At 43.1% G+C, this 15827-nt stretch overlaps 1 protein-coding gene across 1 annotated transcript; it reads left to right on the forward strand.

The window, feature by feature from the left end:
* The first annotated feature begins 1092 nt into the window (after positions 1 to 1092).
* dynlrb2 (dynein light chain roadblock-type 2) lies at positions 1093 to 8867 on the forward strand. Its single transcript, XM_060909740.1, has 4 exons — positions 1093 to 1178; positions 1442 to 1517; positions 8391 to 8558; positions 8652 to 8867. The coding sequence occupies exons 1-4, from the start codon at positions 1176 to 1178 to the stop codon at positions 8693 to 8695; spliced, it is 291 nt and encodes a 96-aa protein (XP_060765723.1). The 5' UTR covers positions 1093 to 1175; the 3' UTR covers positions 8696 to 8867.
* Positions 8868 to 15827: the final 6960 nt, after the last annotated feature.

Here is a 15827-nt window from a genome sequence, read left to right on the forward strand (position 1 = left end):
GGAAATCACAAAATTACATTTAAAACCACATACTATTTCTATTTCATGGTCCTGGGTTCGAGCCCCGTGGCCAGCGAGGACCTTTCTGTGCGGAGTTTGCATGTTCTCCCCGTGTCCGCGTGGGTTTCCTCCGGGTGCTCCGGTTTCCCCCACAGTCCAAAGACATGCAGGTTAGGTTAACTGGTGGCTCTAAATTGACCGTAGGTGTGAATGTGAGTGTGAATGGTTGTCTGTGTCTGTGTCAGCCCTGTGATGACCTGGCGACTTGTCCAGGGTGTACCCCGCCTTTCGCCCGTAGTCAGCTGGGATAGGCTCCAGCTTGCCTGCGACCCTGTAGAACAGGATAAACCGGCTAGAGATAATGAGATGAGATGACATAGTTTGTGAAAGGGAAAGAATGCAGGGCAAAGCCCCAATTGAAAACGAATGAATGACTCATGAACCTTGTTTAATATTTATTCATCAATTCACATATCCATCCATTATCTGTAGCCGCTTTATCCTGTTCTACAGGGTCGCAGGCAAGCTGGAGCCTATCCCAGCTGACTACGGGAGAAAGGCGGGGTACACCCTGGACAAGTCACCAGGTCATCACAGGGCTGACACATAGACACAGACAACCATTCACACTCACATTCACACCTACGGTCAATTTAGAGTCACCAGTTAACCTAACCTGCATGTCTTTGGACTGTGGGGGAAACCGGAGCACCCGGAGGAAACCCACGCGGACACGGGGAGAACATGCAAACTCCACACAGAAAGGCCCTCGCTGGCCACAGGGCTCGAACCCGGACCTTCTTGCTGTGAGGCGACAGCGCTAACCACTACACCACCGTGCCGCCCCCAACTCACATATATTATTTTTAATTAAAAACAGATATTTTTCGAGTGTTGTTCATTTAAGTCAGTTATAGGTATTTGTAGGTAATTGTAAATGTTTTATTGCAGAGTTGCTTCAGCCAGTTTATATTATGAAATAAGAGTTTAAAACATTATGATTTAGGTTAGATGTAGAAGAGAAATTCTTAGAACTGCAAAAAGAGAAAAGGTCTTTTATGTTGAAGGTTCGTTAAACCATTCGACTGCTTCCTGTTTCGCACTTCCGTCTCACGTAGCAACGAAAAGCCACAACACAGCAACAGAACATAAGGAAGTGATTACTGCAAAGAATTATGGTAAAGTGTGTGATCTGTAACACAAGGATAGACAAGAGCTTTACTTTCTCATATTTAATTAAAGCGGCTAAATGTTAAATGTTTTGTTGTTTACAGTTTAGTCTCGAAAATTATCCCAAATATAAATATGTAAACAAATCCCATGTCTGTTGAATGTAGTGAGATCAGAGATGCATCATTCTGAGATCCGGGTTCAGACACATTTAGCTTGTTGATGTGTAAACAGATTAGGACATGAGTTTTGATTTGTTTTTGTGTTCCAGGCTGAAGTGGATGAAACACTGAAGCGGATTCAGGCACATAAAGGTGTTGTCGGGACTATAGTGGTTAATGCTGAAGGTAACACACCTGTTTTTTTAGCCTTTATTTATTTAATTGACACATTTTTGTGTGATTTGGGGTTATATATGAAATGTGAAATAAACCAGTCCAATTCAAGTGGCCAGTCATAAAGAGAACAACTAGAGATGTGTTTCTGTGAGTAAATGTGAGTGTGATTACACAGCAGTGCAGAAAAGGATGAGGGTGACTCAGGACAGTTGGATGACTTGAGTTGTCCAAGTTGTGAAATGAAGTTTTCTCTCTCTGATGACCTGTGACCGAGCAGAACGACTTTTCATTGCAATGGGGTGAATCGGACAGAAAAACGAGAGGAGGGGTGTCTCATCTCATCTCATTATCTCTAGCCGCTTTATCCTGTTCTACAGGGTCGCAGGCGAGCTGGAGCCTATCCCAGCTGACTACGGGCGAAAGGCGGGGTACACCCTGGACAAGTCGCCAGGTCATCACAGGGCTGACACATAGACACAGACAACCATTCACACTCACATTCACACCTACGGTCAATTTAGAGTCACCAGTTAACCTAACCTGCATGTCTTTGGACTGTGGGGGAAACCGGAGCACCCGGAGGAAACCCACACGGACACGGGGAGAACATGCAAACTCCACACAGAAAGGCCCTCGCCGGCCACGGGGCTCGAACCCAGACCTTCTTGCTGTGAGGCAACAGCGCTAACCACTACACCACCATGCCACCCTGAGGAGGGGTGTATCTTTCTTAATTCTGTACACAAGCATGCTATTCAGGCACAGGATGGATGAGCTGAAATTGGTTTGGGGTCAGTGGGTGGCACGATGGTGTAGTGGTTAGCACTGTCGCCTCACAGCAAGAAGGTTCAGGGTTTGAGCCCAGTGGCTGGCGAGGGCCTTTCTGTGTGGAGTTTGCATGTTCTCCCCGTGTCTGCGTGGGTTTCCTCCGGGTGCTCCGGTTTCCCCTACAGTCCAAAGACATGCAGGTTAGGTTAACATGGGGCGGCCTTGGGCTGAGGTTCCCTTGAGCATGGTACCTGACCCCTGACTGCTCCCCAGGTGCTCTAGTGTGGCTGCCCACTGCTCTGGGTGTGCGTGTGTGTGTTCACTGCTTCAGATGGGTTAAATGCAGAGGATGAATTTCACTGTGCTTGAAGTGTGCATGTGACAAATAAAGGTTTCTTTTTATTCTAATATCTTAAAAACTGCAGGAGAAGTGGGATTTAAAAAAAAAAGTGGTATGACTAATCAGAAGCGGAATCAGAATCAGAACTGCGTTTATTACCAAATCCGTCCTCATACACGGAATGTGCTTTGGTGATTGGTTCTTGAACTGTCCATCCATCCATTATCTGTCGCCGCTTATCCTGTTCTACAGGGTCGCAGGCAAGCTGGAGTCTTAGTCTTGCCCAGCTGACTATGGGCGAGAGGCGGGGTACACCCTGGACAAGCCACCAGGTCATCACAGGGCTGACACAGAGACTCACATTCACACCTACGGTCAATTTAGAGTCACCAGTTAACCTAACCTGCATGTCTTTGGACTGTGGGGGAAACCGGAGCACCCGGAGGAAACCCACGCGTACACGGGGAAAACATGCAAACTCCACACAGAAAGGCCCTCGTCAGCCGCTGTGCTCGAACCCAGGACCTGAGGCGACAGTGCTAACCACTACACTACCGTGCCGCTCATGTGCTTGAACTGTTAAAATAAAAATAGACAGACAAAAGTAGTTATATAAATAGAATTAAAAAATAATAAGCGGCTAGAGATAATGAGATGGGGATGAGAATCTAAAATATACAAATTTGAAAAGTGGACATATTTAAGGGGTATGTGCACGGGTTGTTTTGAAGTCCAAGCTTTACAGTGTGTCGAATGTGCAATAATAGATCACAAGATGATGATTCATGACATGAATGTGTGAGAAGAGAATATGTGCAATGGATGAAATAAAACAAACAAACAATCAGAAACATCATCAGTGACCCCTCACACCCTCACTATGGACTGTTCTCCCTCCTGGCCTCTGGAAAGAGGTTCCGTAGCATTCAGTGCAGGACCACCAGGTTCTGTAACAGCTTTTTTCCCCAGGTCACTCGACTCCTGAACTCCAAATCCAAACTCTAAACTTCAATTTATACTTGAACAATTCCTAATTCCACAGGTCACGTTATACTATTGCACTTTATAATATTTTTGCTGCTGCATAATTTAATACACTTTCATATTTAATTCTGTGCTAAGCCAAATTGCAATGAAATTTCATTCTGTGTACACTTCTTGCATACTGAATGACAATAAAGGTTGTCTAAGTCTATAAACAAGACCGTTAATGACAGCGTAGCTCACTCCAGCCCTGTCTAGTCCAGAAGCCCAATCAGTTATTCAAAAGGTCAGCTCCAGGACCAAATATTTGGCTCGTAAATCAAAATACCTGGATGGCGAGACGATGAAGTTATTGGCTACCGCTCTGGCTCAGTGTCACTTCGACTATTCGTGTTGTTCTTGGTACAGTGGTCTTACTAAAAAAACTAAGCACAAACTTCAAACGTGTCAAAATAAGTTAATTCGTGTTGTATTAAAACTCCATCCTCGTACCCACATTACTCCTGCCCACTTTATTCAACTTAATTGGTTACCAATAGAAAAACGTGTTGTCCAACTAAAGCTAAATCATGTTCATCAAATTGTAAATAATACCTCCCCTTCTTATCTCTCTTCGTTTTGTACCAATGTCAGCCAAGTCCATAACATCCGAACTCGAGCAAGTGTCGGGTCACTGGCCTTACCCAGATTTAAGACCACACTGGGTAAGAGTACATTCAGGTACACGGGAGCTGCAGACTGGAACAGCCTACCCACAAGTGTTCAAACGCTCACCAATAAACAAATGTTTAAGAAACAAGTCAAAAGGTTTTTATTAGAATCATTAAAAATGGACTCTCCCATGTACTTTTAATATGTGTAAATTGTTATTCAATTTTTGTGATAACAATTGTGATATTTTGTGATATATAAAACTTGATAGTTATATTTCTTAATTTATTTACTAATAATATTATTAATGTTATTTTTATACACTTTGTTTATTTATATATTTTTTGTAATTTTTGTCCTCTATCATATTGTCACCATTTTTTTTTTATGAGGACCACAATGGAAATAAGTCATTTTATTAGACTTTTTTGTGTCATCCTCGTTTTTTTTACGTCTTTACAATAATTAAATGTGTATTTTATTGTAAATGTACGTGTGGAAAACCTAAATAAAATCAAATCAAGGAACAATCTAAAGTGGGCCACCTTGCACAATAAATGTTACAAGCTATATAGACCCTAGGAATACCTACCTATTTGCCAGAACAAATCCAAAACAGCAAGGAATTGACCAAGAAGAAGCGATATTTGTTGACCTGCTCATTAAGGCTTAATTAGTCCATAACTTCATTAATAATTGTAATTAAGCAAATCTGGGTAGAAGTTATATGCACCCTAGGTAGCCGTACCTTCATGCCAGAAAGAATCAAAATCGCTGAAGAACTGAGGGAGAAGAAGCTATTTGTGTGGAAACTGCTTGTTAGGGCTTAATTACTCTTCATCTTCATTATTAATTGCTATTATGCAAATTTGGGTAGAAGCTATATGCACCCCAGGCAGACCTACCTTCCTGCCAAAAAGAATAAAAATCAGTGAAGATTTGAGAGAGAAGAAGCGATTTACGTGAAATGTGGACAATGCCAGACAGACGATCGACAACACATGATGGCATAAACTCATCACCTGTCGGCCGGATGAACTAATAACCAAGCTGTACAGTGTGAACCGGAATGTGCAGTAAAATTTCACAGCATGAAGATGCATGACATGACCATGATGAAACGTGCAGAAGTGCATTTATGATACACAATGAGAGTGTGAGTTTAGAGTTTCGAGTCAGTGGGGGTCTCTGACTTTATTGATGAGGCCGGCTGCAGTGGAGAAAAAGCTGGCCTTACGGCGTGAGGTTTGGGTTCTCATGGACCGCAGCCTCCTACCACAGACAAGTGAGTCAAAATGTTTGTGCCCAGGCTGAGAAGGGTTGGCCACAATCCTTTCTGCTCTCCTCAGGCTCCTGGACTCGTACGGGTCGGCCACAAGAGACGGAAGGATGCAGTCGATCGTCCTCAGCAGAACAAACGATGTGCTGCAGTCTGCCCTTGTCCCTGGCAGTGTCAGCAGCGTACCAGACGGGGATGGAGAAGGTGAGGATGGACTCGATGACGGTGGTGTAAAAGTGCACCATTATTGTCTTTGGGAGATCGAACTTCTTCAAGTGCCGCAGGAAGAACATCCTCTGCTGTGTTTTCTTGGTGAGAAAGCAGGTACACGGCTCCCACTTGAGGTCCTGAGTGATTGTCGTGCCCAGGAAGAGGAAATACTCCACTGAGGTCACTGGGGAGTTAAACAGGGTGATGGGGAGGGTGTGGCAGAGCTCCTCAAGTCTACAATCATCTCCACTGTCTTTAGAGCATTAAGCTCCAAGTTCTGCCTGCACCAGACTAAAGAGTAGAGGAGAGAGAGGATGCAGCCTTGGGAGGGATCCGGTACTGATGGTTTGGGAGTCAGAGACGTGTTTCCCCAGCTTCACGTGCTCATCGCTAGGGTTTTCCTGCTGCAAAGAAAGAAAGAAAGAAAGAAATATTACAGACTCTCTGGCTATGCTTCAAGGACCCCACTTTGAAAACCACTGCCTTAAAATGTTCTGCTCTTTTTTTTCCCTTGCATTTTACGCAGATTTTACAAGTTTAAAAAAAAAAACTTATAACAGTAAAATTAGTGGCTTCATTATGAATTGTACATTAATGTTAAGGCTTTTCTTCAGCACTTGCATCATAGGTCATGATTGAAGCACTTAAACTGTTTTAAAAAACCTTTCTTCCTTCTCAACTTTTAAAATCGTTGGTGGAAGAACACTAGCCTACGCAGGTCCCAAGTTATGGAATACCTTGCCGAGAGAACTTAAGTCATGTGTAAACATTAATAATTTCAATAAATAGTTGAAAACCTTCCTGTGTAATGCCTCGGTCACAACCGGCCATACGTGCTCCTACGGCCGGTCTACGTGCAAAAAACGCAAAGAACTGCATGGAGGGCGCGCGTGTGACGTGCTGATTTTCAAGCCGTAGACTGGCCGCAGACCGGCTGCAGAGGTTCTTTGTCATGTCAAACAAACTCTACGGGTGCTTACTTTTTTTCAGGTTGCAAGACAAACTTACGGCCTCGCGTGTCTCCCGTACGGCCGACGTGCGTCTTTCGTACGATTTGCTGGTGTCAGGTTTGGGCAAAATGTCAATTTTTTTCGTACTTGCGGACTCCGTATGTGTGTCGTGCGCCCCACATACGTAATTAGTGCGGCCAACGCACGTTCAGATATTTCGTACGTCATCCATGCGTGTCAAGTAAGTCGGCCGTGCATTGGCCGTACGGCGAGAGGGCGTCAATCGCACGAAAACTCGGGTATATAAAGCTGCAGGGGTGCCTACGGCCATTTGTACACGTAGGCTTTGATTGAGAGAAAACCCAATTTCATTTAATTTCATTTCATTGCATTGCATCGCTTCAATTCAATATGCCAAAGGCAAAAGGGAAGAGGAGGATAGAAAAGGTGTCGGAGACGGAGGAGAGAGAGACGGCGGCAGAGAGGGAGGAGAGAGAGAGAGGACAAGGAGCAGTGAGGAGGAGGATGAAGACCACGACAGTGGCCAGCAGGCCAGGAGTTTGAGACGAAGTCTTTGCGGAGGGATTGCCATTTTCACAGTGAGAAACCAAAGTATGCCGAAATATATATATGCCCCTCTCCAATCGCCGCAGTGCGACAAATGAACGCCGTTGGTACGCACAATGTACAGATTGTGCGCAGTTCTTGCGACCTTCATACGAAGCCTGCATGGAACGCACGGTCAGTACGATTAGTGCACGTTTGAAGGTGCGTTGGCTGTACGAATGAAGCGACAGCCGTACGTCCGAGCAGCCTCATATTTCGTGCGTGGTACGCACGTTCGACTTCCGGGTTGTACGTTGGGTGCGCGGTGATCTTACTCCTTCATGGTCACCACAACTACGTTCTCCACGAACAAAAAAAAAATGCAGCGATTTGGGAAGCGCCAAAAATCGCACGGCCAAAAAATCGTACGTCCGGTTGTGACCGAGGCTTAAATCAGCTTATGCTTCTTCGACTCTGACTTGTTTATTGAATTTTAAGGATTTTTACATTTATTTTTATTCTTTTGATTTTAGACTTGAAGTATATTTATTTGCTTGCATTTTTTTTTAGTTGTAAAGTGCTCTATTGCAACCTTTCTCAACCGGGGTGCCGCGGTACCCTGGGGTGCCGTCTGGCTTCGTTAGGGGTGCCGTCAAAAAATGATATGTTCTAACATTGAAATAAATAAAATGAATTAAAATTCAAAAAAACGATAGTTACACTAATGCAGATCATCGCTGCCTCATGCATCATCAAAATTGGTCTCACGGCCCCCTTTCCCATGTCACAACGGCACTGCCGGGGTCAGCGTATGGTCAGCGTGACTACGTATATTTTATATGGGGGTGCCTTGAGAATTTACTTCTGAAGGGTGCCATGACTGAAAAAAGGTTGAGAAACGCTGCTCTAGTGTACATATAGTGCTATATAAATGTAATAAATATAAATTTTATTATTATTATGACATCGCTTGACTTGAATAGAATTTATTTGCAAATGTGATCAAAGCAAATCAGGAAAATTGCATATTTTGACATTAAGCAACGTAATACATTATCCATGTGCTCCCTTCCATTTTGTTTTCCATAAAATATTCGTTTCTAAAAACACTGTCATGTGTTTAAAACTTTGCCCTTGACTATGATGTTTTTCAGGTATTCCTATTAGAACGACATTGGACAATGCCACCACCGTGCACTATGCAGGTTTACTTCATCAGCTTACTATGAAAGCCAGGAGTACAGTCCGAGACTTAGACCCTCAGAATGATCTCACGTTTCTACGTGTCCGATCCAAGAAACATGAGATCATGGTGGCTCCTGGTAAGCCACTTTTCCATATCAAATCTAGATTTCTTTTTCTTGATGAATGATATCCAGTCTAACAGAAGTTTTCATTTTCTTTTTCATTCACAGACAAAGAATATCTTCTGATAGTGGTTCAGAACCCAAGTGAATAGTTCTGATGGACAGAATCATGAAATGCATCCTTTGTCTCGTTTGTTCGTTTATCTTCTTCATTGCTTTTGTGTGTTAATTTGAACACCATTTCTATGAAACATGCACTTGTATACTTTTTACTTTGGAAGGCACTTTGTTGAATGAAATAAAATATCATCTGGAGGGGAAAAATTGAGTACAGCTTTTTTTTTTAAATTTAATTTAATTTCAGTAATTTGAAATTACTGAACAGCTTATTTTATCTGTTCTTTAGTGTTCTGCCTGATGGCAGGTCCAAGTTTCTAGGGAAGAATTACAGTAGTGGTTTCCTGCTGCTTTCAACTGGATTATTATAGAGGTTTTCTTCTCTCAACCATTCACAACTATGGGCAATTTAGAGTAGCCAGTTAACCTAACCAAAGAAGGGGGACTTATCAGTCTGTGGAAACTGGAGGGGCATCAATCTCATATCAGTATCAGGAAAGATATTCTGCAGAGAGCTCTTACAGCGTATGAAACAGGCCATCGACAGGACACTGAGAGAGGAACAGGCTGGATTTAGAAGTGGCAGGGGATGCATAGATCAGATCTTTGTACTGTGCACTGTAGTTGAACAGTCACTTGAATGGAATTAGTCACTTTTATATTAATTTCATCGATTTTCAAAAAGCTTTTGATAGCATCCACCATCCCTCGCTATGGAAAATGCTCCAAGCATATGGCTTTCCATCAAAAGTTATAAACATCCTAAAAGACATGTATGCCAACAACCAGTGCTGTGTACGCCATGATGATCAACACAGTGAGTGGTTTCATGTAAAGACTGGAGTCCGACAGGGCTGCGTAATTTCACCTGTTCTCTTCCTCGTCGTCATTGATTGGGTGATGAGAAGAGCCACTAAAGACCAACCAAGAGGGATCGCATGGGAACCCTCAACCAGACGAGAAGACTGCGACTTTGCAGATGACATTGCACTGCTCTCGCTCATCCAGGAGAAGACGAAGAGAGTTGACCAACAAGCAAGTAACGTTGGACTCAAGATACATCCAGATAAGACAAAAATAATGAAAGTGAAGAACAGGACCACAACAAAGACAAATGTATGTGGAAAAGAATTAGAGGAGGTACAGGATTTCAAATATCTTGGCAGCTACATCTCGGCCAACAGCAACATCGAAAAGGGAATTTCTACCACAATTGGCCTGGCAGCACGAGCCTTCAACAAACTGCAAAACATCCGGAAATCATCATTCCTGCAGTTAAAGACCAAACTGAGGATATATAACTCAAATGTTTGCTCAGTCCTCCTGTATGCCGCTGAAACATGGAGAACAAACAAAAAGCTCAAGAGTCGCCTCAGGGGCTTCGAAGGCAGATGTCTCTGGCGAATCCTTGGAATTCACTGGGAACAGTGAATTACCAACGAAGAAGTGAGCAGACATACAGGAATTACAAACATAGCAGAGGAGGTGAAACACTGATGCTGGAAATGGCTAGGTCATGTCCTACGCAAGAACAGCAGCAGACACCCACCTACTGCCATTAGATGGGCACACCAGTCGGGAAACACAAACGAGGCAGGCCACTGGGGACTTGGAGAAGGACCATCGAGGGGGAAATGAAGGCAGCAGGAAAGTCATGGAATGAAATCAGCTGCCTGGCCCAGGATCAAGATGGCTGGAGGAAATTTGTTGGTGCCTTATGCTTCAGCCGGAACAAAGAGGACTAAGTAAGTAAGTTAACCTAACCTACATGTCTTTGGACTGTGGGGGAAACCGGAGCACCTGGAGGAAACTCGCACAGACACTGGGAGAACATACAAACTCCACACAGAAAGGCCTTGCCAGCAACTGGGCTCGAACCCAGAACCTTCTTGCTCTGAGACAACAATGAGCTTATTTGATGTCCCAAGGCTTTTTGTTAAACCTCACTAAACTGTCCACTAGATGGAGCTGTTGCTCTATACATTTTGCTTATTTTGACGAGAAGACAAGAAGCCTTTATTTATCACGCAAACTCAAGGACAGTGAAATTCCTCCTCTGCATTTAACCCATCTGAAGCAGTGAAACACACACATACCCAGAGCAGTGGGCAGATATGTTACAGCGCCCAGGGAGCAGTTGGGGGTTAGGTGCCTTGCTCAAGGGCACTTCAGCCCAACCTTCAGGCCATAGCTGCCCCATGTTAACCTAACCGCATGTCTTTTTGTAGGAGGACGGGCTGCACAGAGTTTTCCTCGTGTCTGCATGGGTTTCCTCCAGGTGCTCCAGTTTCCTCCCACAGTCCAAAGGCATGTGGATTAGGTCAACTAGTTACTCTAAATTGCCCATCGGTGTGAATGTGAACGCCTGTTTGTCTCCATGTTAGCCCTGCAATAGATTGGTGACCTGCCCAGGGTGAATCCCACCTCTCACCTGAAGTCAGCTGGGATTGGCTCCAGCTTCTGCCACAAGCCTGATGGATAAGTGGTATAGATCACGGGCGATTGCTCTAAGACAACAAGGGAGGCTCAGCCTCCTCTAAAAATGACGAACATCGTGTAGGATGAATTGCACTAGGCTTATGTTATAGCTGACCTTATAACATTGCTATTTCAGATCCAGAATCATAGAAATATATGTGCTCAACCCAACTACAGTGCGAAATCATTCCGTTATAACTTTCCCCAGTTCACCTAATGTGTGCGTGAGTTTTTCCCCCTCGTGACAGCGCGATGCAGCCCAGCCTCAGTGGACTTCAATGGCATTTGGGAGCTATGCGCTTTTCAATCTCAAAATGCAAGACGATTATTGGACAAATACTGCGAAAACGCCCGCCCACCGGACTCCCAGCCTCAGTGGACTTCAATGGCATTTGGGAGCTATGCGCTTTTCAATATCATAATGCAAGATGGTTATTGGACAAATACTGCGAAAACGCCCGCCCACTGGACTCCCAGCCTCACAATGGGAGGGACATGGCAGTTTCCGCGAGGAGATTCGTAAGTGCTGTGGTGTATTGTAAGAGATCAGCTTACATTTCGATTTCATTCATTACATACGGTTTCTACCAGCTTTTTTAGTTTGTATATATTTTCATTATAAATAAAGTGTAAATATAGCGTTGTCAAGTTTGCTATCTTAGTTCCAGAAATTTCGTTTGAGTGACTGAACTTGAACTTGAGGGGGCTAGTCAGCTAGCAAGAAAGCTGCGCACGGAGGCCAAGCATTGCTGATTTAATTTTGGCGAAGCCATTTGCCAGTCTTCCTTTCGAGGAAAAAATTAAAATTAAAGAGCAGGGTAGACCAACGCCTCAAATTGAGTTGGTGAAAAAGGTAGGGAATAATACTCGTTCCTTTCAACTCTCCTGGTACGAGAAAGTGAATTGGCTAACAGCAAGTGACCCACATCAACAACAGTAAATAGGCTACTTTAGTAATATGTCATGGATGGACCAAAAATATAGAATCTATTTAAAATGTTTATGCTGAGTATATTATATTGGAATATATATTTTTCTGGATATGAATTAAACACAGCTACAATTTGGAAAACATTTTAAACAAAAACACAGCCGAGAACATTTCACACTACAGACCTGGATTAAAAGTGAAGGGTTATCAAAATTGTCAATAAAACATTTCTCAGTCAAAATAAGTAAAATATAGGGAAAGTGTGTTTGAATGAAATGTGTGGCACCCAGCTCTATGTTTGGCTCCCCAAGGTCAGTGCTTGTGCCTATTCCAGAACACTCTGCTGTTACTGCTGAGGTTCCTGACAAAGAGCTGCTTTCAATAATGATCAATTTTTAAACAACATGCCACAATTTTAAAATATAAAATGTTAAATTATAAACACCCCCCCCCCCCCCCCCCCCCACCATCATGTATATTGGACAGTAGGCTAATGGGCCAAAAGAACCTGTTATTTCACAGTTTGTGACCCTGCCAACAATCAGCCAGATCAGAGGCAAGAGTATGGCCAAAATTCCATATTTTTGAAAGACTACTAGCCGCCACTGGTATAGATAATGGATGGATGACCCACAGCAGGGACTATAGAAATAAATACCATTTGATTAAGGATTGCACTCCGTAACTTGAAAATGTCATAATTTTGCACTTGTTTCACAGGGTCTTCTAGATTTATTGAAATCACTGGTAAAGATGAGACTAAAGGCTACATGATGGTAGTTACTTGCTTGATGGAGAAAAATAACAAATTTTCCTTAGCATGTGGCAATATACGCAGCTCTTGTGATAAAGAAAGGCCACACTGGTTGTTTAACATGGGAGCGTATTGGATATGGTGAAACATTTACCACATCTGAGGATTGATTGATTGATTGATTGATTGATTACTGATTCATCCTGTTCAGGATCTCTGTGTTTTTAATATACACTCACCGGCCACTTTAATAGGAACTTATTCTTGATTCTAAGATTCCTGTTCTTGGCTGCAGGAGTGGAAACCAATGTGGTCTTCTGCTGTTGCATGCTGAGATGCTTTTCTGCTCACCACAGTTGTAAAGAGTGATTATATGAATTACTATATCCTTCCTGGCAGCTCGAACCAATCTGGCCATTTTCCTCTGACCTCTCTTATCAACAAGGCGTGTGTTTCCACCCACAGAACTGTCCCTCACTTACTCACTCAATGTTTTTTGTTTTTCGCACCATCCTGTGTAAACTCTACAGACTGGTGTGTGTGAAAACCCCAGGAGATCAGCAGTTTCTGAAATACTCAAACCAGTTCATCTGGCTCAACCAACACCCATGCCACAGCGAAAGTCACACTATGAGATCACAATGTTTCCTGTTCTGATGTTTGAAGTGAGCATGAACTGAAGCTCTTGATTTGTATCTGCATGTTTTTATGCATCGTGCTGCTGTCAAGGGATCGGCTGATTAGAGAGGTGTATGGGTGTTCCTAATAAAGTGGCCAGTGAGTATAGTTTGTAGAACTGAAAATACTACAGGCACGACACAAATTGCAGGATTGGTCAGCATTCTTTCAGGAGCAGGCAGGAGTGTCATAAAAACAGCATGGTGTGACACTAGAAATTTCCATTGACAAGTATTAAGTTAATCAATTTATTTATCATTAAAGTGATCACAGGCAATTAAAAAATCTATTATATCACTTTTATGCTTTTTACATTTATTTTATGTATAGTAATAGTTGTAAGGATGATCACAATGCTTTCTTTCTCAGCAGTGAAATTCTGATTATTTATCAGAACTATTCAGCCAGTATAGGAACTAATTAATTTGATTGCAACTCATTTTTCTACCACCCCCCCCCCCCCCCACACACACACACACCCCTCAAACAAAAAACATCATTTTATATCACAGTGTCCTTCATCAGCCTTCATTCCCTCAAACGGTTAAATAGAAATAAGGGTATGTCTTATCGTCACAGCACATAAATGATCTTTGAAATGCAAACAATTATGGAGGAAGTGAATAAACAAGCTGCTGCAGTGTTCCACCTAATACAAAGTTAAAACAAATGATGGGGAAGCTCATGATTTAAACATTATCTTTAACATTAAGCTACTAGCTATCTTTAGCTAAGCTCATTAATATTGCAATCAGTGCTCACTTACTGAGGAACAGAGGCTCTTTCAGTGATGACCTGTAGCCTGTCACTGTACTCACATATTATACTTGGACCTCTTATCCAAGAAATATACATAATATACAGTCAAGCCAGAAAGTCTGCACACCCCTTTCACCTTCTCCACGTTTTATTATGTTACAGACTTATTCTACAATAGATTGAGTTCATTTTTTGTCACAAAATTCTACACAAAGTAGCCCATAATGACAAAGTGAAAGCAGGTTTTTGGAAAATATGCAATTTTATTTTACTGACAAAAATAGGTTATTTAGGGGTTATATATCTGTACGCACCCTTAGCCTAATACTTGGTTGATGCACCTTTGGCAGTAATTACAGCTTCAAGGCATCTTGGGAAAGAAGCTATGAGCTTGGCACACTTATTTCTGGACATTTTTGCCCATTCCTTTTGGCATATCCTTGCAAGCTCCGTCCGGTTGGATGGGGAGCACACAGCCATTCAGCTCCTTCAGATGTTCAATTGGATTCAGGTCTGGGCTCTGGCTGGGCCACTCAAGAACATTCACAGACTTTCTCCGAAGCCACTCCTTTGTTCTCTTGGCTGTGTGCTTTGGGTCATTGTCATGTTGGAAGGTAAACCTTCGCCCCAGTCTGAGGTCCAGAGCACTCTGGAGCAGGTTTTCTTCAAGGATCTCAGTGTACTTAGCTGCATTCATCTTTCCCTCTATCAAGACTAGTCACCCCATTCCTACTGCTGAAAAACATCCCCACATCATGATGCTGCCACCACCATGCTTTACTGTAGGGATGGCATTAGCCAAGTAATGAGTGGTGCCTGGTTTCTTCCAGATGTGACGTTTGGTATTCAGGCCAAAAAGTTTAATTTTGGTTTCATCAGACCAGAGAATCTTGTTTCTCATGGTTTGAGAGTCCTCTAGGTGCCCTTTGGCAAATTCCAAGCAGGCTGTCATGTGCCTTTTACTAAGGATTGGCTTACGTCTGGCCACCCTACCATAAAGGCCTGATTTGTGGAGTGCTGCCTGGATGGTTGATCTTCTGAAAGGTTCTCCCATCTCCACAAGGATATGCTGGAGCTCTGTCAGAGTGACCCTCGGGTTTCTGCTCACCTCTCTGGCCAAGGCCCGTCTTCCCCGATCATTCAGTTTGGCCGGGCAGCCAGGTCTAGGAAGATCCTTGGTGGTTCCAAACTTCTTCCATTTATGAATAATGGTGGCCACTGTGCTCTTTGGGACCTGTAAAGCTGCAGTAGTTTTTCTGTACCCTTCTCCAGATCTATGCCTTGACACAATCCTGTTTCTGAGGTCTGCAGATAATTCCGACACTCCATGGCTTGGAGTTTGCTCTGAGATGCACTGTCAACTGTGGGACCTTATATAGGCAGGCGTTTGCGATCCCCAATCATGTCCAATCAATTGAATTTACCACAGATGGACTCCAATTAAGTTGTAGAAACATCTCAAGCAGTATCAGTGGAAACAAAATGCACCTCAGCTCACTTTTGGGTGTCATATCAAAGGGTGTGCACACTTGTGTACATATGATGTTTTACATTTTGATTTTTAATA

Source organism: Neoarius graeffei, chromosome 2, assembly GCF_027579695.1.
Source record: "Neoarius graeffei isolate fNeoGra1 chromosome 2, fNeoGra1.pri, whole genome shotgun sequence".
NCBI lineage: Eukaryota > Metazoa > Chordata > Actinopteri > Siluriformes > Ariidae > Neoarius > Neoarius graeffei.

What these genes read in the sequence shown, in the direction of transcription:
- dynlrb2 (XM_060909740.1), top strand. An exon ending in TATAGTGGTTAATGCTGAAG is followed by an intron (nt 1,518 to 8,390) that starts GTAACACACCTG and finishes GATGTTTTTCAG; the next exon opens with GTATTCCTATTAGAACGACA. An exon ending in TGAGATCATGGTGGCTCCTG is followed by an intron (nt 8,559 to 8,651) that starts GTAAGCCACTTT and finishes TTTCATTCACAG; the next exon opens with ACAAAGAATATCTTCTGATA.